This window comes from Bos javanicus, chromosome 13, assembly GCF_032452875.1.
Source record: "Bos javanicus breed banteng chromosome 13, ARS-OSU_banteng_1.0, whole genome shotgun sequence".
Taxonomy (NCBI): Eukaryota; Metazoa; Chordata; class Mammalia; order Artiodactyla; family Bovidae; genus Bos; species Bos javanicus.
Window position 1 is genome coordinate 25,395,178 of NC_083880.1, and position 21,335 is coordinate 25,416,512.

At 45.3% G+C, this 21,335-nt stretch overlaps 1 protein-coding gene across 25 annotated transcripts in view; it reads left to right on the forward strand.

Moving 5' to 3' along the window:
• Positions 1-21,335, forward strand: part of KIAA1217 (KIAA1217 ortholog) — a 527,643-nt gene that overhangs the window by 451,391 nt on the left and 54,917 nt on the right. For 14 of the 25 annotated variants that reach the window (XM_061436005.1, XM_061436014.1, XM_061435995.1 and 11 more), the window contains 3 exons: positions 1,246-2,078; positions 17,817-17,882; positions 20,965-21,069. In XM_061436005.1, the coding sequence (XP_061291989.1) occupies positions 1,246-2,078; positions 17,817-17,882; positions 20,965-21,069 (1,004 nt within the window). The remainder of the gene's footprint in view (positions 1-1,245; positions 2,079-17,816; positions 17,883-20,964; positions 21,070-21,335) is intronic. The other 11 variants (XM_061436020.1, XM_061436019.1, XM_061436015.1 and 8 more) reach the window with 3 other exon arrangements.

The following is a 21,335-nucleotide window of genomic DNA, read 5'->3' on the forward strand; positions in this document are numbered from 1 at the left end:
AAGTCATGCCCTGATTTGGCTTAAGGCATTAAAACAACATTCATCCTGGAGACCACAGTTAATAAGAAAAGAAGAAAATGAATCATACATTAAAAAGGAAAATTGCTAAAATGTCAGGAGACTAACTGAACTTGGGATGAGGCCTTGCCAGTTGCCCTGCTGCATATCAATAACTCCTGGAAGCAAGCTTAAATTGGCCCCTTTAAAATACTGTATGGTAGGTCATTCCAGCTGTCTGCCGTGGCAGGGGAGTCCTTAAAACACGTAGCAGTGGCCAATTACGTTAAAACTTTGGGTACTAACCTCTGTTCATGAGTTTGCCTCCAACAGGCCTACCTATGCAACTGAAGTAGATGGTAATTCCCTTGTAGCTATGAAAGGGTCAGCCGTTTTGTTTAATTTTGTCCAAATAAATAGCGCAGGAATTTAGTATATGTATTGAAAACTGGAAAAGCCCTAAGTTCAGTTACAAAGTAGACAGCATAATGCTCAGAGGTTTCATTGGGTTCAAATAGCTGTCAAGGACTGACTAAGGAATATTCATCACCTGCGTTCAGCAGAAAGTAGCCAGCCAAAGTGGGCTTGGTCCCTTTTCCCGCAGGACTGTGAAACAGACAGTGATAGTGGGGAATGGTTCTTGGGAATAGAGAATGACCACAGAGAAGAAGAAATTAACACCTCCCCTCTGGAGGCAGACGGGGACCTGGAAGTGTTTGACTTTACTCCCACCCCTTTTACTGTAAAAACAAAACCAAACCAAACCTGAATTCTGACTCAGGCAAGATGGTTCTCTGGGGCATGAGTCCACCATCTTCTCAGTGTGCTGACTTTCTGAATAAAGTCTCTATTCGTTGCCCCAGCAACTTGTCTTTTGATTATTGGCCTGTCGTGCAGAGAGCAGTATGAGCTTGGACTCGGTGACAGCATCTTTCCATCTTGCTCTGTTATGCTTCAGCCATCACATCCCCTTCAGTGACATTTGACCCTCCTGCCTATTTCACAGATTAGGACCCTTGTGATTTCATTGGGTCCACCTGGCTAATCTCTCCCTCTCAACATCCTTAATGGGATATCTGTGAAGTCCTTTTTGCCATGTAAGGGAACGTGGGCACAGGATCTAGGGACTGGGGGCACAGACATCTTGCAGGAGCCACTCTTCAGCTGGTTTCATCAGGGAAGCCACACTGAGACGTCTCTAAAAATGAATATCAAAGTAGATGTTCTAATTTCTTGTTTTCTTTCCAGATGCAGAGAGAAATTGTTTATGCAAGAGGAGATGGCCCTGGTGCCTCTCGACCTGGACCCACAACTCTTCCACCCCACGCCATTCCAAACTCTCCACCGTCCACTCCCGTGCCCCATTCCATGCCTCCCTCTCCATCCAGAATTCCGTACGGAGGCACCCGCCCAATGGTGGTTCCTGGTAATGCCACCATCCCCAGGGACAGACTCTCCAGCCTGCCGGTCTCCAGATCCATCTCCCCCAGCCCCAGCGCCATCCTGGAAAGAAGAGACGTGAAGCCGGATGAAGACATGAGCGGCAAGAACCTCACCATGTACCGGAATGAGGGTTTCTATGCCGACCCTTACCTTTATCACGAGGGGCGGATGAGCATAGCGTCTTCGCACGGCGGGCACCCACTGGATGTCCCCGATCACATCATCGCGTATCACCGCACCGCCATTCGGTCAGCCAGTGCTTACTGCAACCCATCTCTGCAAGCGGAAATGCACATGGAGCAGTCACTGTACAGACAGAAGCCAAGGAAATACCCAGAGAGCCACCTGCCCACTCTGGGCTCCAAGACGCCCCCGGCGTCTCCTCACCGAGTCGGCGACCTGAGGATGGTGGAGATGCACGGTCACCATAACGCCCACGGGCCCCCCCACACGTTGCAGCCAGACCGGGCCTCGCCCAGCCGCCAGGGCTTCAAGAAGGAGCCTGGCACCTTGGTGTACATTGAGAAGCCACGGACCACTCCAGGATTATCCGGGATTGTGGACCTCGGCCCTCCTCTAGTTGAGAAGCAGGTGTTCGCTTACAGCACGGCTACCATACCCAAAGACCGAGAGACCAGGTAAGGCGGTGAGGGTGGCGCGAGGGTGGTCCGTGCCCACCTGCTGGTTGTTTTGGGCTGTGTTACGGGAGTCAGCAGGAGAGAGCAGCAGTTAGCTGAGTACCAGCCTTGAGCAGTGTGCCCTCTGGATTCTGTGTTGGGTGGAGGGGGTGGGGGCATGGGGAAGTAGGATCATAGGTGGTTCTTGTCTGCAAGGAGTTTTTAAACCTGTTGGTTGAATGGTGTTGGCCAGTGGGGCAGGAGGGCAGGCCACCCCAACAAGAGGGGTCGGAATGGGCCTCCCAAGCGTGGGTCTAACAGTGGCGTCATTAGGATAGATCTGAATCATTCAGAAGAAAATTGGTTAGCAGATGAGAAGAAACCGTTCAGACAAACTATTCAAGAGCTGATCATTATTGATTTCCCACTGAAAAGAAGGAGTGAGTGGTTCAAGTGTTCACTGTTTAAATTGGCAGTTTGTATTTTTTTTTTTTTTTCTCGAAGTGAAATTTTGTTTTCTCATGTGGTTTGGGGAAATGAAAAGAATGTGTCACTATCTGTCATCCAGGGTGATAAAAACATAAATCTGCATAAAATTAGGATGGTGTCAATGTAATAACTCATTTGGGAGTGGTACTGAGATCAGCAAAGTTTTTTCTTGTGGATAAGATACACTGGATATTTAAATTTCTTTTTTAATTTACATGTTTTTGTAATTCACCTGAAACCTTCATACGACATCTTTAAAACCCTCAAATTTATAGTTATAGAAAAGCCGATTTTGACAGAGAATTTCTCTAGCCTGGATTTGTTGACGGAAGGCAATAAATATATGAATTATAGTCATAAAAATCTAGTCAAAGAAATAGAGTTCAAAGATTAAGCATGCGACCTGGGGTCATACAGGAATTCAGAAGGGGAGTGAAAATTACAATTCAGACATTCAGCCACTCAGTACCCTATCGGAACCTGGCTTCCCTCCTCCTCACCAAAAATGATCATATCACTTACTATTGCATAACCTTGTAAAAGAGAAGGCCAAAATTGTGACTGGAATGCGAAATGTCTATCTTACTATCTTAATCACACAAATCAGAAAGTTCTGTCCTTTTGGCAGATTTTTATCCTGAAAGGGCCATCTCTCATCTGGTCACAAAAGAAAGATTCCAGGAAGATGGAAAGAGAATAAACATAAGTTTTGTGTTTCTTTTAAAGCTCTAACCTTCTCACACAACTGGAAAAAAATTAAAAAACAGAAACAGTGACTGACTTGATTATTCAGGATAAAGAAAAATTAAGAATCAGAAAAAGATATTCATTTTGTCTCTTCCAAAGTCTTTAGGAAGTTAAATTCTAAGAATCAAAGGAAACGACACCTCCTGTGACCATAGAAAGGTGAGGGGTGTGGGATAAATACTGAGGCTCTTTGAACGGACCAGTGTCACAACCAGAGGGGACTCTGCCACGATGGGCCTTATGTGAGCCTGCACCCTGTGCGTCTAAGAAAGGACAGTTCATCCCCCTTGGTGGGCTCTGAGGGGCTGGTTGGGAAGTGTGTGTCCCCAGTAGGATGAGACTTGGAGTCATAAGAATTTCTTCCAGGAGACAAAACCTATCCATCTCCTGGGCTCGAATCCATCCTGCTCCCATCCGCCCAGCCCCCTGCTGACCCACCTTGAGGGTAGGAGAGGACCGTGAGCTTGATTCCACCGTGTATCTCATTAAGCCATCCACACTCTGCTGATTTCCAGGCACACTTTGGACAGTGATGGCGTCTGGCTTCCCGCTCAGCACCTGGTTCATTGTCATGCATGCAGTTACCACGTGTATATAACTGGCATCATTGAACCCAGTTCCCAGGATTGGGTTATGGGTGGGGCCAAAATGAAGGCCCCTCCGCTATGTAGAATCGCCTCTCTGCTGCTGCCTGATCAGTCTTGAAGAATTTTAGCCTTAAGCAGCATCAGTGCAGGGCTTCCCAGGTGGCACTAGTGGTAAGGAACCTGCCTCCCAGCGCAGGAGACGTAAGAGACCTGGGTTCAGTCCCTGGGCTGGGAAGATCCCCGGGAGGAGGGCATGGCAACCACTCCAGTATTCTTGCCTGGAGAATCCCATGGACAGAGGAGCCTGGCAGGCTCCAGCCCATAGGGTCACAAAGAGTTGGACACGACTGAAGCGAGTTAGCACACACACAGCATCAGTATATTTTCAGGTCCTTTGTTTCCCCGGAGGTTTTTTTTCACTGAAGCTCAGAAAATGCTATGGATTTCTGTCTTACATATATGTTAGCAGCTACTTTTAGAAAATCCAGATTAGCATTTTTCTAGAATAACAAGTATTAGAAAATTTGATTAGTTTTCTAAAATAAGATTAATGTTCACTTAAAATATACTGTCGTGGTCATTTCCATATTCTGACATATAGTTGTAGTTTTAGAATACAGTTTTACATTTTTCAATTTTTTTCATTCTTGTAAATGTGAAACAGCAGAGGAGGAATTTTATCTCACATTTTGCCTACGTGATTCTTCACCTGTTAATCAGCTTATCTCCAGTGGGTGGAACCGGAGGGTTGGCGTGCTTGTATATATGTGGGTAGGCTAGATTCCCTTCTCCTGTAACCCTAAACACACACACACTCTCCTCTCTGTACATTTAGAGTTGCTATTACTGAAACACCTAAACATCCCCACTAACTCAACCCAGGCACATGACAAAAAGTATGTAAAGAATGATTTCTTTGGTAAAAAAGAATTGAGTCTGGCTCAATTGCTGTTAGCACTCCCAACCCACCACCCCACTGTTAACTAGACAGGTCTCTTCTTCAACTGCAATTCTAAACTCTTTTGGGACGCTTAATGACTAAGCTGAAATGCAGTACTACTGGGGGATAATATAAGAACACTGATGGTAGCTATCATTTATTAAGAATCCTTTATTGGCCAAATGCTAGGTTAAGTAGTTTCCATACATCATATGATGTAATCATCATGACGACCCAGCAAGGTCCATACCATTGCCATCCCTATTTTACAGATGCGGAAACTGAGCTCAGAGAGATTAAGAAACTTGCCCAAGGTCACCAAGCCAGTAAGTGGCATAGAATGTCCAGGTGTGTCAAAGAATCCATACCTTTTACCACTGGGCAGTATTGTGCCTGGTAGGTGAAGAACTGTAAGCCCCACCTTCACCCAACAGAGAAGTGAATTTGGGAGCATTTCAACCAGGACAAAATGCTAAGTAGCTGCTTTGAGAGGATATTTACAGTCATCAACATGGTAAAATTTGCATAATTATGCTGCTAAATATATACATGTCATTTAAAATAAAACTGCCCCAGCTAGTATATTAACACAATTATAAAGCAACAGGGGAAGAAAGAAGAGAACATTCTTGGTAGATTTATTTTGACAAATGTGAGCACCATGTCAAAGAAAATTTTAAGAATGCCAGAAACAATTACCAAAGCACAAGATTATAGTCCATTGTCACACCTATACTGTGGTGCTATTTTAGATATATTTAATCTGTGCCAGTATTGGTAAAGAAACTTCAGCCCCTAAGAGTCTAACTTTTAGAGTTAGGGTCTTATTAAGTGCCAAACCAATTTCTGTTGCAATTTCATATTCAGTTCAGTTTAGTTCAGTCGCTCAGTCTTGTCCGACTCTTTGCGACCCCATGAATCGCAGCACGCCAGGCCTCCCTGTCCATCACCAACGTGAGTCCATCGAGTCGGTGATGCCATCCAGCCATCTCATCCTCTGTCATCCCCTTCTCCTCCTGCCCCCAATCCCTCCCAGCATCAGAGTCTTTTCCAATGAGTCAACTCTTCGCATGAGGTGGCCAAAGTACTGGAGTTTCAGCTTTAGCATCATTCCTTCCAAAGAAATCCCAGGGCTGATCTCCTTCCGAATGGACTGGTTGGATCTCCTTGCAGTCCAAGGGACTCTTAAGAGTCTTCTCCAACACCACAGTTCAAAAGCATCAATTCTTCAGTGCTCAGCCTTCTTCACGGTCCAACTCCCACATCCATACATGACCACAGGGTTTCTTGCATGAAACTCTCAAGTGATATTTTACATCTAAGATGTAAAAATTACAGCTGCAGAAATACAGGAGGGAGAGTGAGAAATCTGTAGAGAGGCTTTCTTTGGGACACTGCTGGATTGAGATGCTTTTCCGAAGACCACGTTTATGAAGTAGCCCAATAACTGCAGGATGTTCAAAATCAGAAAATTTTTCTTTTTCATCTGTACTTAGGAAACTTCCAACAGTAACTTTTTTTTTAACACGATTTTCTAACAGCTCTGACTTGAAAATGTATTGAAGACAAAGTAATTTCACCTTGATCTTGTACTTAGTCCATGTGCCTTGATTTAAAGAATTTGGCATCTCTTTTCTTATAAAGATGCTTCCACAAAGCACCTAGTGATGACAAATTATATATAATAGATCTGGAAAACATAGTGTAGAACATATTTGAGGTAGCATCCTCTTCCTGGGATGGCCATGGACTTCCAGGTAAAAGAGTGGATTACAACTGCTTTGACCTTGACGATAGTACAGTCATCCATGGGGGTTGTTTCTGGGAGCCCGTGGGTACCCAGATCCACAGGTTTCTTATTTGTAGTTCAGTCGGCCCTGCACATCCGTGGTTCCATATCTGCAGATTCAGCCAGTCTGCAAAATTGAATCTGCCGTTGGTTGAATCTGAGGAAGTAAAACCTGTGAATATGGAGGGCTGACTCTAATTCTCAAGTCTGAGCTTCTGGAAAGAAAATGACCTTGAGTGATAAGGTGGTTTTACCCAGATGATCTCCCATCATCAAGGACTCCAAGAAGACAGTGGATCCACGTGACTGTGAGGCCCAGTGCCAGGGAGATGGTGTGTGACGGATGACAGGAGGTGTGAGGCTCTGTCTTCCCAAGGTTATAAAATTACTTCATTAAACAGCATCATTATCCCTACCCATGGCACATAAAACAGCCCTTAAGAATTGTAAAACTCTTAAGACATTTATGTTTTGCTATTTTCTATTTATAGTTTGGCTCGTATAATGTGAAATATATCGAAATCACACTCAAAATTCAGGGGTGCTCATTGCAAAGTGACTAATAGCTCTCCTTCCAAATGTGTGACAGATTCCTCCTAATAGAACGTTTTTCGAGACATGGTAAACTTGAACTGAGACCATATTTTTAACACTTATTCTGCACTGACAATAGCTAAATTCAATAAAACTAGTTAAGGATGCACTTGGGAGCAAATTTTTGCCTGTCTGGGCATCTGTGTGTGGAGAAATGCTACAAGAAATCCACTGTGATTTCTAAAGCTTCGCAGATTTCCTGCCTCAGAAAGAAAAGGAAAGAAAATGTCTATGTACAGGAGGAAGCCTGCAGCCTAACTGGTAGCTTGTGTCTGTTCTTAATCATTTTACATTACTTTCCATTTTGTGAGCACTGAATATCTTTTTTTTTTTTTAACTGGAGTATAGTAGCTTTACAATGCTGTGTTAGTCTCTGCTGTGCAGCAGGAGTGCATCAACCACAGGTATACACACATCCCCCCTTCCTTGGATTTCCCTCCCACTCAGGTCACCATAGAGCACTGGGTAGAGTACCCTGTGCTGCCCAGTAGGTGCTCGTTAGTTATCCATTTATACATAGCAGCAGTGGTGTATATATGCCAACCCAACCATCACCGTGTTGGTAGTGTTGAGGGATAGGACACATCCTTGGTTTACCAGCTGACTGAGTCGAGTCTAAATTCAGATTTGTGTCATTTTAAAATGTTCAGTGCCTGGAAGACCTTTGGAGACTTTGTAAACTGTGTATCCTGCTAGAGGGATGGATCGGAATGATGGAAAAAAGAATGATTTTTTTTTCTTTTTGAATGTATAGTCGGAGAGGAGCCACGTCAGTTGTCTCCTGTGTATTGGGTTGGCCAAAAAGTTCATTATCTTATGGAAAAACCTGAACTTTTTGGCCAGCCCAATAATTAGACTTGGGATCTTCCCAGAGCAGGGTTTCTTCACTTCTGCACACTTGATATTTTGGGCCTGACCTGTGCATTCTGGGATGTTTATCAGCAGCTCCAGCCTTTCCCCCATCCCGCCCACTGCTCGGCAGTATCAGAGTCCCCTGACATGCTGTCCAGTCAGGACAACCAAAGATGTCTCCAGAAGCTGTCAAATCCAAAACATGGATCTTGACAATTATTACTTCAGTTCTACCCTTACCTCTTGGTAAAGCAGCTTCATTATTGTTAGAACTTGCTGTCGCCACCTTGGTTCAGTCACCCGCGATCAACCATTTACTGAGAGGCAGTATCGTCATGTTTACGAACGTGATCTCCAAAGCTAGGTAACCTGAGTTCAAGTGCCTGTTCTGACACTTGCTAGCAGTTGGAAGTTTGACAGATCACCGAGTCTCGCTCTTCCTCAATTTGCTCATCTGTAAAATGGAGATAATCACAGCACCTACCTCATACAATGGAACAGCTCATTACAGTTAAGTACCTGTGCCCTCCCTGGCATAGAGTAAGTGCTGGAGAGTTCCTGCTTTGAGCAAACTACTCGACTAATGCTACTAAGCCGAAGATTAATATCCAGAGATGGCGAGGACAAAAGACTATACCAGAGGAAGCAGGGAGACAATTGTTAAATAGAATACCAGGAAAAACATAAAGCAGGGAGGGAGGACAGGAGAGAATAAACATAAGCATGCACAAAGAATGGAATTAGCTGGGATTAAACATCAAAATGAGAATGTTCCAAGTATCAAAGCCACTTTTAAGTCCCTTTCAGGAGAGTAGTGGGGGTTACACATTGACTTCTGTCCAGGAGCTAAGAGACAAGCCAGGATGACAGCATCTTTTTCAAATTGCACCCAAGCGGTATGACTGATGATAAGGACACCTAACCAGGTAGAGCTGAAGTTATTAGGTTATCAAATGCCTGTTTTGATGCCTAATGGTGCCTGACCGATTCAGCTGTTGTCTGAATTGCTTTCCCGTGTAGCTCTAATTAGGGATCAATAAATGTTTATTGAGCCTCTCTTTATGTACTTAGCTGGGGACTGCATGCTTTGCAGAAACTTAGATATGTCCCCACCTGCAAGGAATACAAACTGGGAAGATAGTCATAAAACATTAAAAGCATATTATAAGCATGTAAGCTATGCCACAGTTCAGTGCAGGAAGCTTTGGAGTCACCAATGCGCGTTAAATAACTGGTTTTTAAGAACAACCGCAACAATAGGATTGCATTCGTAGGTGATGCTCAGGGCTGATCTTTTTGTCATCCTAAGAAAGGCAGGGTCTCCCAGTGAAGCAGAGAAAAGAGAGGAGGATGTGCAAGTCACTCAGGGGGAAGTGTCTTTCCTTGAGGCTGGAGCTGCAGAGGGAGATTCGCTCCCAGCATCTCCAAGTTCAGCTGGAAAGTCAGGACACATTTTCCTTGAAAACAATGAGGAACAATGAAAAGACTAATAATACACTGTAGGTTAAAGAGGCTTGTGTGAGCCAGCTGGAGAGTCAGCCACCGTTTATTCCAAGTTCTAAACAATGAGAGTAGAAGAAAACTTTTCAATTACAAGCCTGCCATAATTTGGGGACGGCTTGTACGTAATTAATTCCAAAGAAGTGATACAGAGAGTAATTGCTATGAATGCAGAAACGGGAGCACTTCCCTGAACTTAGGCTGGGCTGGATGCTTTCATGAGAATACCGACCGAGATGGGCGCGCATTTAAGGAATTTACATAATGGAATGAAAAGATACCATTTGGAAAGGCAGATTGATCTGTATCCAGAATTTGCTGTATCTCTCCCATTATGCTACCAAGAAAAATGATATCTGGATTTGATGTCTTGCCAGTTTCAGATTACAGAGGTGCTGAGAAATTGAATTACGACTTCATTCACAGGAATATAACTTTATGGATAAGTAATATTTGCTAGTCATTCCTTAGACTACTGAGTTCAGTCAAGAGCTGTCTCTGATAAACATGATATTCAACCAACTGAAAAAGTCTGAAGACAGCCCTACTCTTACCCAGGGGATACTGTATCAAAAATACCAGTGGAAGGACTGTCGAAGAGCTCTCACAAACCAGTTTCTCAAAAGGGAAAGCCATCACCTGCCACTAATTAGATGACATTAAAATGTACCCCTGCATCTTTCTTGAATATTCATGAGATGCTGTCAGTCAGATGCCTTAGGTCTGAAACCAGAAACTAAGAACAACCTAAACTCTGTGAGACTCAGATAAGCCCCTTTCCTTGCCGACTAAAACCTCTTTCTTCAAAGAGAAGAGGAATTCATGTTTAGGTGAACATGTTTAGGTTCTGCCTGGCAAGATTAAAACTCCCTGCAGGTTCAGTGTGGCTGCACCCCAGCCTAAGTAGCCCGATGGCTCAGTGGCTGGGTAGTCAATCCGGGGCCACCGAGATGTCCCAACCATCCAGCCTTTCTTGGGAGTAGTTGTCCCACCATCTGGTGGAGTTCACAGAGATGACACTTGTCCTTATTTGAATTGGGGACTTTATTGTTCATAAATGAAGTGATTCAGAATTAGAGCCAGGTCTAAGCGTTAATTTGCCAACAAAGGTCTGTCTAGTCAAGGCTATTGTTTCTCCAGTGGTCATGTATGGATGTGAGAGTTGGACTGTGAAGAAGGCTGAGCGCTGAAGAATTGATGCTTTTGAACTGTGGTGTTGGAGAAGACTCTTGAGAGTCCCTTGGATTGCAAGGAGATCCAACCAGTCCATTCTAAAAAAGATCAGTCCTGGGTATTCTTTGGAAGGAATGATGCTAAAGCTGAAACTCCAGTACTTTGGCCACCTCATGCGAAGAGCTGACTCATTGGAAAAGACTCTGATTCTGGGAGGGATTGGGGACAGGAGGAGAAGGGGACAACAGAGGATGAGATGGCTGGATGGCATCACCGACTCGATGGACGTGAGTCTGAGTGAACTCCGGGAGTTGGTGATGGACAGGGAGGCCTGGCGTGCCGCGATTCATGGGGTCGCAAAGAGTTGGACACGACTGAGCGACCGAACTGAACTGAAGCGTTAATTTGAACTTCCAAAATTTGTGGGTCTTAAAAAGTCTGCGTTGACTCTTGTAGGGTCAACGTGTATTGCCAGTAAACACCTCCTCTCTCTCTGTCTCTGGAGCTGAAGGGATCCAGTCTGTTTTAAAACCATTAAGAATTTATTGAAGTCGAGTTATTTACAATGTTATGTTGACTTCTGCTCTATAGCCAAGTGATTCATATTCTTTTCCATATAGTTTATCACAGGGCATTGAATGCAGTTCCCTGGGCTGTGCAGTAGGACCCTATTGTTCATCCACCCTATATATCATAGTTTGCACCTGCTAATCCCAGACTCCCCTATCCGTCCCTCCCCCAACCCTCCTTTCCTTTGGCAGCCATAAGTAGTCTGTTCTCTACATATGTGAGTTTATTTCTGTTTTGAAGATAAGTTCGTTTGTGTCATATTTTACCAATTATTTATTTAGCTGCACTGGGTCTTAGCTTCATCACATTGGCTCTTTACTGCCATGTACAAGATCTTTAAGTAGCTTGTGAGATTTTTAGTCACTGAATGTGAACTCTCAGTTGTAGCATGTGGGATCTAGTTCCCTGACCAAGGATCAAACCCAGGCCCCCTGCATTGGGAGCATGGAGTCTTGGCCACTGGCCCACCAGGGAAGTCCCTGTGTTGTATTTTAGATTCCATGTACAAGTGATAGCATATGGCGTGTCTTTCTCTGTCTCGCTTCACTTAGTATGATCATCTCTAGGTCTGTCCCTGTTGCTGCAAAAGGCAGTATTTCATTCCTTTTATGGCTGAGTAATATTCTGTTACACTGTATATGTGCCGTGTCTTCTTTATCCGTTCATTTGTTGGTGGACATTTCGGTTGCTGCCATGTCTTGGCTACTGTGCACAGTGCTGTTATGAACATCAGGGTGCGTGTATCTTTTCAAATTAGAGTTTTTGTCTTTTCTGGATATATGCTCAGGGAGTGGGATTGCTGGATCATATAACAACTGTCTGTTTAGTTTTTGAAGGAACCTCTGTACTGGTTTCCAAACTGGCTACACCAATTGACATTGCCACTAACAGTGTAGGATGAAAGGATATAATCTCTTTTTGCAGACTTTTGGAAGGAGAAACAGGACATTTCTCAAAGGACCAATGACGGCTACTTCTCTGGTCAAGTGCTGTTTTCACTCGCGTGCAGCTCAGGGTCTCTTGGTCTTTATAATAAAGGCCGGGTGTTCTGACTCTTCCGACAAGCAGAGGGACCTACGAAGACGAGAGAGACATGAGAGAGGCCAAGTATAGGGAGCGCTTTCCTCCTGTTCCCTAAGAATCATTATCTTATTTCTTTGGAGTCTACCTCGAGATTTTGCAGATCAAAAGCAAGTACAAAAAGACACATGCTCCCCAGTGTTCACTGCAGCACTGTTCACAATAGCCACGCCATGGGAGCAACCTCAGTGGCCAGCAGAGGAGTGGGTAAAGAAGATGTGGTGCGTGTGTACAGTGGAATGGTACTCAGCCATCAAAAGGAATGAAACTGGGCCATTTGCAGAGATGTGGATGGACCCAGAGATTGTCATACAGAGTGAAGTAAGTCAGAAAGAAAAATATCGTATAATATGTAGAATCTGAAAAAATTAGTACAGATGATCTTATTTACAAAGCAGAAATAGAGACGTAGAGAACACATTTATGGATACCAATGGGGAAAGGAGGGGAATAGGATGAATTGGGAGATTGGGATTGACATATATACCCTATTGATACTCTATATAAAATAGATAACAAATGAGAACCTGCCGTACAGCACAGGGACCTCTATTCAGTGCTCTGTGGTGACTAAATGGGAAGAAAATCCAAAAAAGAGGGGATAAGCAGTATATATATATATATATATATATATATATATATATATATATAGCTGATTCATTTTGCTGTACATAAGAACTAACCCAACATTGTAAAGCAAATATACAGTAAAAAAATATTTTTTTAAAGCAGGAGTGGGGAGCTTCCTTCCATAGCCCCCTTCAGTTCAGTTCAGTTTAGTCGCTTTGCTGCTGCTGCTGCTGCTGCTAAGTCGCTTCAGTTGTGTCCGACTCTATGTGACCCCATAGACGGTAGCCCACCAGGCTCCCCCGTCCCTGGGATTCTCCAGGCAAGAACACTGGAGTGGGTTGCCATTTCCTTCTCCAGTGCATGAAAGTGAAAAGTCAAAGTGAAGTCGCTCAGTCATGTCCAGGGTCACTCAAAAGACCGTCTCCCCATAGCCTCTGACACTCATTGGAAGGTCACATACAGGCCTGTGATCAGGTAGCCAGAATAGGAACAAACAGCTATTCATTCTGGTTTGTACCTGTACCGAAAAAAAAGAGAGAGAGATGTCACTTCCAGAGCAGGAATATTAAAAATTGCCCTCAGGTAAGAGAAAGAAAATGCAAAGCGGGTGATTTCATGAGGCAGGGTGGAGGCTTGCCCTGGGGAGCGAGGGCTCTCACCCGGGAAGTGGAGCCTCACCCCAGACAGTGGGTGAGTCACCGGAGGCGGCCCAGAGCCTAGCGGGGAGCACTGGAGGGGCGGGGGTGGGGGGCAGGTGGCCAGCTGTGATTTCTTACATCCTGCCCCTGGTCCTTGTCGAGCAGGAAGCCTCAGTGTCCTTGTTGTAACCAGGGGATGGCAACTAGGGTTCTAGTTGGCATCCAGATGGCAACAGAACCTCCTCCGGGTTCTGTTGAAATAAAAACAGGTATAGAATCACCTTGTGAACTGCAAAGTTCTCCATAAATCAGAGACCTTGTGTATGTGGCAGACTAGATAGCAGGGGAGTGCGGGGGAGAATGGCTGCATGTATATGTATGGCTGAGTCCCTCTGCTGCCCACTTGAAAACTATCACAACAACATTGTTGATCGGCTGTATTCCAGCAGAACATAAAAAGCTTTTAAAAGAAACACAAGGCCTTGTGACACAACACGGTGAAGCCATAGCCCTTCGCACAGAGGAGCAGCGGTGTGCGGACCATCTGGGGACGGTGTGTTCACAAGCTGACTTGGGACTGTGCTCTGGTCTCAGCCAGAGTGGCCCGCCCAGAAAGTAGGTTGTGAAATAGATTAAAGGCGACCTGGAGGGTTTCCAGGTGCGGTGCTGTGCTGGGCGGAACCCTCTCCAAATGGGTGATCCTACCACACACAGGCCTGGGTGTGGCTGAACTTTGCACGGACTCCAGGCCCGTCACACCTTTTTTTTTTTTTTTTCCTTTTTTCCTTTGCTTCGGTCGAGATCACCAAACCACAATGGAAAGAAAACTGGGGATCTAAAGTAAGTTCCCTCCAACTAGAAAACTGTGAGTCTAGAAGTTTGTGTCTGGCAGGATGCGGTTCTTGTTGGGTTAAGAGGGTAAGAGAAGGGCTGCCTCTTTTTAATAAGGGGTGCAAGCCCCTTGAGGGAAGGCAGGCCCTGTTTCCTCTGTGTGCCAAGTTCATTCAGCCTCTTACGTTCCCTGACATGAACTCGTTCACTGGCTTCCTGTGTTGGAACTTCCTGGGGCTTTTCCTGACTCTGGACTCCTGTCTTCCCATCTCGGTATGACCGCTTCTTTCATCCAGTACTTGGGCTGAAAGTCTTGGAGTCTTAATGATGTCGTTGGTCACACTCCACCCTGGACGCCAGAGGATGCTCGCAGATCTGTATCCAAAGATGCCTTGATGCGCCAGCAGCCATTGCTCTCAACCTCACTGCCCCACGCTGGTCCGTTTCGTCTCATCTCTTCCGCTCCTCAGTCAGTCAGGAGCAACGTCATCCCAGCGGAGAGACAGGGAGGCTGAGAAAGAGGTCAGGACAGTGGAGAGTATGAGAGGAGTCCACTGGGTAAGCAGCAGGAAAATTAAAAGGAACTTCCAGACAGTACTGATGGCAGGGGATGAAGGAGGAAAGGCCAGCACGCAGGCACAGAGCTGGTTTGTGTTACCAAGAGAACAGAAGACAACCAGAGTGTGTTTTTCTTTCGTGTGTGGAGGGGGCAAGTCTTAGTTGTGGCACACAGGATATCCCATCTTCACTGTGGCACGTGGGATGGTTTAGTTGCAGCATGTAGAATCTTCTAGTCGTTACATGTGGAATCTAGTTCCCCAACCAAGAACTAGGCCCCTTCATTGGAAGCTCAGAGTCGTAGCCACTGAACCACCAGGGAAGTCCCCAAAGATTGCTGTTTTTAAAGACAATTTTGGAGTTTTCAAATCCAGAATGTAAAGTCATGCTGAGTAAGGATTTTAAGGTCAGGGAATATCTGAAGAAGAGTTGAGGATCTGTGGTGCCAGCTTGCTGAAAGGGTTATCCGTGTGGATACTGAAGCTACATAAGGTGATGGTCTGGGGTAAGGCAGACAGGAGGCCAGCTTTCTGTGCTGAAGTCACACAAGGATGTGAGGGAATTTCCTGAATGCTGGTAGGGAACTGAAGGATGAGTAATGCAGAACTCAGAAGCAGGGGAGATGAGGGTTTGGACAGATGATGGATTGAAGTGATAAAGGGAAAGCAGAAGAGCCCTCATCTCCTTTCTCCATGAGCAGAGGGCAGGGGAGGGATAGCAGCCTTCAATGTCAGCGTTGTAGATAGTACTTCTTCGTGATCCTCTGTGTGCCCAGTCCTCCTCCTCTAAGGACTAAGGGTGCAAACGAAGATACACAACATGGTCAGCATCCCTAAGGAGTGTGTAGTGGTATCCAGACAGTACCATGACCTCCGAGATACTTACAGGGACATGCCATGGTAGCCCCACTCAGATGTCACCAACTCCATCAATATCCTCAATAAATCTAGGTGTTCCCATGAGAAGTTAAATTTACTGGGCATTTTTGGAAGAATGTCTTCAGTTACCGGCTCTTTCACCAAAAGGTTAACACTGGGCAGAAGAACGGAGTTCATGGCTCAGAGTCCTTTATTTAAAGCTTTACCACAAATTCAGATCATTTGAATTCCAGTGCTCTGTTGAACTCATCTAAAAACAGTGTCTTTAATAACTCTGGTATTTTTTCCTCTCATGCCAAAGCATCAGGGCATGAACAAACAAGGGCACAGCCTTGCTTTAAACCTGTTCACTCTTTGGTTCTGGAAAACGCTGTTGGCACTGCCAAGATGAAAGGGTTTTAGGTCACTTAGATTGCTCCCAAGAAAAAAATGGACTTCGTGAGAGGAAGGTATTGCTTAAGGATGATAGTACCTGATTCACTGCTGGGTCTGCAGTGGCTCGCATGGCACCTAGCATGTATTAAGTACCCAGAAATGTCTGTTGGTGACTCATTGACCATTTATATCTTTCTGAGGGGAGAGAGATCACAAGGAATGAGCAGGAACCAGAAAAAAAAACCATAAAATATTAGAACTAGAAGTGAACAGGGAACCACCTAGTTAGTACTCTCAGAAAGCCAGCCTGGTTACTACAGTTGATACTGAGTATCCTGTGCCACCAGGGTCCAAGGTTAGAAGCTGGTTGCCAAGGTGAATGCGGGCTGGGAGTCTGGTCACATCAGCTTGGTAGGCTGTTATCAGCCAGCTCCCAACACTTCTTCTGGATATTTAAAAACATATCCTTAAGGATTCCTTATAGGGGAGTTCCCAGTCTTATACTGCTTGGTTTTGTAATAGCCATTCATTTACCTAGATGCACAGTGATAAGGACGTAATTCAGGCTGAATGAGGCCTTAGTCAGTCCCCAGTCACAAAACATTGACTCAAAAACCTGTATGAATGGATATGCTCATTAAAAATATCTCTCCAAATGCAGATTTTTTTTCCACCTTTCCTAGACTCTACAGACAGAGAGCAGACTACGGGCAGTCTGGGTTTTGCTCCATCTTCACAGACAGACATGGGACTTGCAGGAAAGCTGGTTGTAGCAGCAGGAATTTAATACTGAGATCAGCACTTTCTCGGGATTGGATTTGAATTTTTTATTAATATTATGCTTGGGCCCTGAGAAGATTCATTGAGCCAGGCTGACTTATAACACTAAATGACTAGTTAACCGTACATACTAATCACATAAATATGGTTTATGGAATGAAATAAAATGGTCTATGAAATCACTTTTAAGCCATCTTTTCAACAGTAATTATACCCAGCCTGTGGAATACCTTAAACCAAGCGATACTGGCAAGAATTAGCTTGAGCATCTTTAATATTCTGATGATTATTGTACAAAATTGCCACTGCAGTGAAATGACAGGGTTGTTTTAATTTCTCTTCTTCCACTGCATTTCTCTTTCTTCCCCCTTTCACATTTAAAACATACTTCATAACATTTCATCATGGGAGAAGGCTGCCGAAGTTTCCAGTTGCTGTAATTTAGTTAAACCATAAAATTGTTTCCAGATTACCAGCCATGAAATGGAAAGACACTCTTATTTATGAATTTATAAATCAGATAATCTCCTTCAAATGAATCCTGAAACCAGAAACACTTTGATGATTAAACAGGAGGGAAAAAGTTTTCTCATTACCATGTGTCAAAAGAATTGTATTTTCGTAAAGCGGTTTTGGCCGAAACAGTGGAACACGCGCGTGCAATCTGTGCACAGCGCCTGGGGCGCACACGTCGTCCTGGGCGTGGGGAGAGAATCGCTCCCTCCTCGGCTGTCAAGCTCAAGTGTCCTGAGCTCTCCACGTTCTGATAGATCTTATCTCCTTCCTGGTGACCCCACTGGTGACATAGCCTGGAGGAGGCTACCCAAGGAGCTTCCAGTCCTGTCCTCACAGATGCAAACAGAAGAACAAGCATGTGAGTATCTGGACTGAATGCAGGGTTTTCGCTCCAAAACATCTAGACGCTCATCTAGACATCTAGGCAGTTCTGCAGGCTACGTCCACGTCGTTCCTAGAAGTCAGGAGAGCGGGGTGCCGTTCGGGGGTTTTCTTTCTCTTCATCCTAAAGGCGTTGTCTGGGGTAAGAATGGTGAGAGGCCGAGTACCAACTGAGCCAAGGAGGATGTGGAAGGCATGTAGGAAGCCCCGTGGGTGCCTCTCTGGGAGGACCCACCTGTGCTGTACCATTCTGCAATTCTCACCCTGGTGATGAATCTGCTGAAGATCAAAGTCCTGAATCTGGATTGATTCCGGTGCTTTGTTAGACAGGTCATGATAGCTGGTGACCAAAGAGGGACCAGAGAGAACACTGATGTAGCCCTCATCAGCACTGTGCCTAGGCCAGTGCTGGGATCCATCTGCCCTTTCTCTCTCCCAGGGACTCCTGCTTATTCTCTACAGCTGTGGGCTTACCTACTGCTAACATCTCCTGATATTATTGTCTCCTGGGGGCAGTTAGCTTGTCACCAGGCCTCTGTATGCTGCGCTGCAGCTTCAAAGAAACCATTAAGCCTCTTCCTAACCAAAAGAATGTCCTGCCACTTTGTAAAAATAGATGTTTAATTACTTGGCTGCCTTGGGTCTTAGTTGCGGCAGGTGCAGCATGCAGACCCTCTGAGTTCTGGCATATGTGATCTAGTTCCCCTCTGGCTCTTAGCATACGGGATCTAGTTCCCAGACCAGGGATTGAACTTGGGCCCCCTGTGTTGGGAGCATGGAGTCTTAGGCTCTGGACCACCTGGACTACCACGGAAGTCCCTGCTTTCCCACTTGAAAAGAAACCCTTTGTATTTGCCTAGGATTGAATAAGAGGGGTAAACTCGTGCCTCTCAAGGTAGTTCTGAGAGCACCCCTGCTCTAAGGGTCATGAGTTTGGCTTCCAGCGTTACCATGGGAAGACTGGGGATTCTGAACAGTGTCTACCCGGAACGCACGTGTGTGCCCCACACATGGAGACCAGCTACCTCCCCATCGGTCCTGAGGTGCCTTGCAGCTTAGGGTCTGATAAATTTTGGATCTCCAGTGGGTATTTGTTAGCCTGTTTTTTCCTTTCCTTTTCTTTTTATATTAACTACTTACTTGCCTGGGTCAGGGTCACAGTTGGCGCACGCGGGATCACCGTGGCGTGGCTCTTCCGTCGCAGCCCGTGGACTCCCTAGTTGTGGCGCGTGGGCTTGTTGCTCCATAGCAGGTGGGATCTTAGTTCCCCAAACAGGGATCAGACCTGCATCCCTTGCATTTGCAAGGCGGATTCTTAACCACTGGACCACCAGGGAAGTCCCCAGCCTGCCTTCTCGAGTGGGATTTCTTACCAATTTTTCTCTTGGCCCCATGCATGGCTTTATGACAGACAGGACGCCGAGAACACACATATGACTGGAAATGCTCAACAGCTCAGAGGTTTAAAACAGTTGGAACGTCACTCCAGGTAGATGCATATCTCTGCTCACTGTTTGAGAGAGATCCCACTACTAATAATTCCCACCCACCCCCCGCCCAGTCCCACCCCATGGTGGGTTGACAACCATTAATCCTCCAGACTGCATGACTTACATCCTAGAAACTCAATATTGTGACATAACCATTCATTTTAAACTAAAGAAAAATGCGTGGAATTCTGAAGTCAGAAGCTTGTAATTGTGAAATGAATCTCAGTGTTTTCTACATCACTGAGTGTTGTATTCCAAAGGCAAAGTGCAAAGCCAAAAAACTGTGAATGAGCAAAATTACTCTTGAAAATCCTCTTACTTGCCTTGAAGTTCAAGATACAGATGTAGCATCTCTTGTAAAGTCCAACATAACCAGTTTCGTTCAAGTGAAAGAACGGACCGCCATGGCCTTTTCCATTGGGTACCAGATAAAGTGGTTGGCTTGTATTTAAAAGCCACAGTGTCTGAATGTGCTGTTTGTCACCCAGGAATCTTCACCATTGGTCACACTCCAAGAGGCCCATGGGACTGAGATACTCCCACCCCTAGAGAAGAGTGGGGGTCACTTCTCTGTCTCAGGCTGGGACTTGACACTTCCTGATAAGGGTACGATGGTAGTCCAGGCATCCACACTGTTCTAATTCTTCTTCTGTCTACTGAGCAAGAAGAACTGAATTTGTGTGCCATGACTTGTGTGATGGCTCTGTCCTTAGCACAGGTCGCTCTGTGGTGGTGACTGTGTAATGTGTTGGAAATAACGGTGATAGTTCCATGACACTGTCGTTGCTCTGACGTACAGAAATGTGAGCCTGTTTCAGAAACCAAATGAATCGTATGTAGCCTTGGAGAGTCTTGAACAGAGAGGCGTAGTATCTGTGCATGATTTAAAAACTGAGAAGAGTTTTCATTCGTGTCTTGAGATAACCAAGTTGGTGGGGTTAGTTGTTTTCCTGCTGGATCTGTGAAAGCCTTCAAATTCCTATGGCATCGATTTGAGGACTCTCTGCCCTCTAGTGTGAAGACGTTGATTTCAATCGCACTTTTCCGAGCTCTCAAGAGACGGTAACTTGTGTCCTCTTGGGCTGTGCAGCAGGTCCTACTCCGGGCACCACAACGAGCGTCTCCATCATTCACACCAAAATTGGCAGCCTTGGAAGGAGCACAGCTTGAAAGTATGTGTTCCTGGCCCACTCCCTCCCCTGACTGGCCTGGGACCCCTCTTGTGCAGAGGACAAATAGCGAAAGCAGGGCAGGAAGGCTCAAAAACACAAAGATGCGCAAAGAGAATTATTTCCAAGGGAGAAGCTTTTCTGTTTTCCATGCGGCCTCTGTCAGTCTCTCCAGGGTCTTTTTAGTAAGATCATTGGGTTAATACTCGTCTCTGACCATCAAATCTCAAACTCGGTGGGGATTTGCAGGCTCGTTGGCTTCTCCAAGCCAGGGGGCGCTGAACTTCGGAGGCCTGCTCGGTGGAGGTGGAACCTTTTATAACCCTCAGATGATCACTGCCCTCGACAAACCAGTTTGAAAGTCAACACGGCTTTAACAAACAATTCTCTTGTTTTACAGAGAGAGAATGCAAGCCATGGAGAAACAGATTGCCAGTTTAACTGGCCTTGTTCAGTCTGCGCTTTTTAAAGGGCCCCTTACAAGTAATAGCAAAGATGCCTCTAGGTAAAAAGAAGAAAGCAAACCCATTCAAAATTAATTCAATCTGTTTCTCTTTAATGATTAAGATCATGCCTTCATTCCAATCGTTTTCTTGTAATCATTTCAAGGCTGAAAATACCCACATCTCTATGAATCATGGTTTGTTTGTTTGTCTGTCTGTTTCCGGAAATTCTTGGCCGAAGGTACCACTTTGGCCCAAGAAGGGTAAATGGGCTTCCCAGTGCATGTGGCTTTGTGGACACTGCGCAGTGCCTGCCACCGCCCTCCGC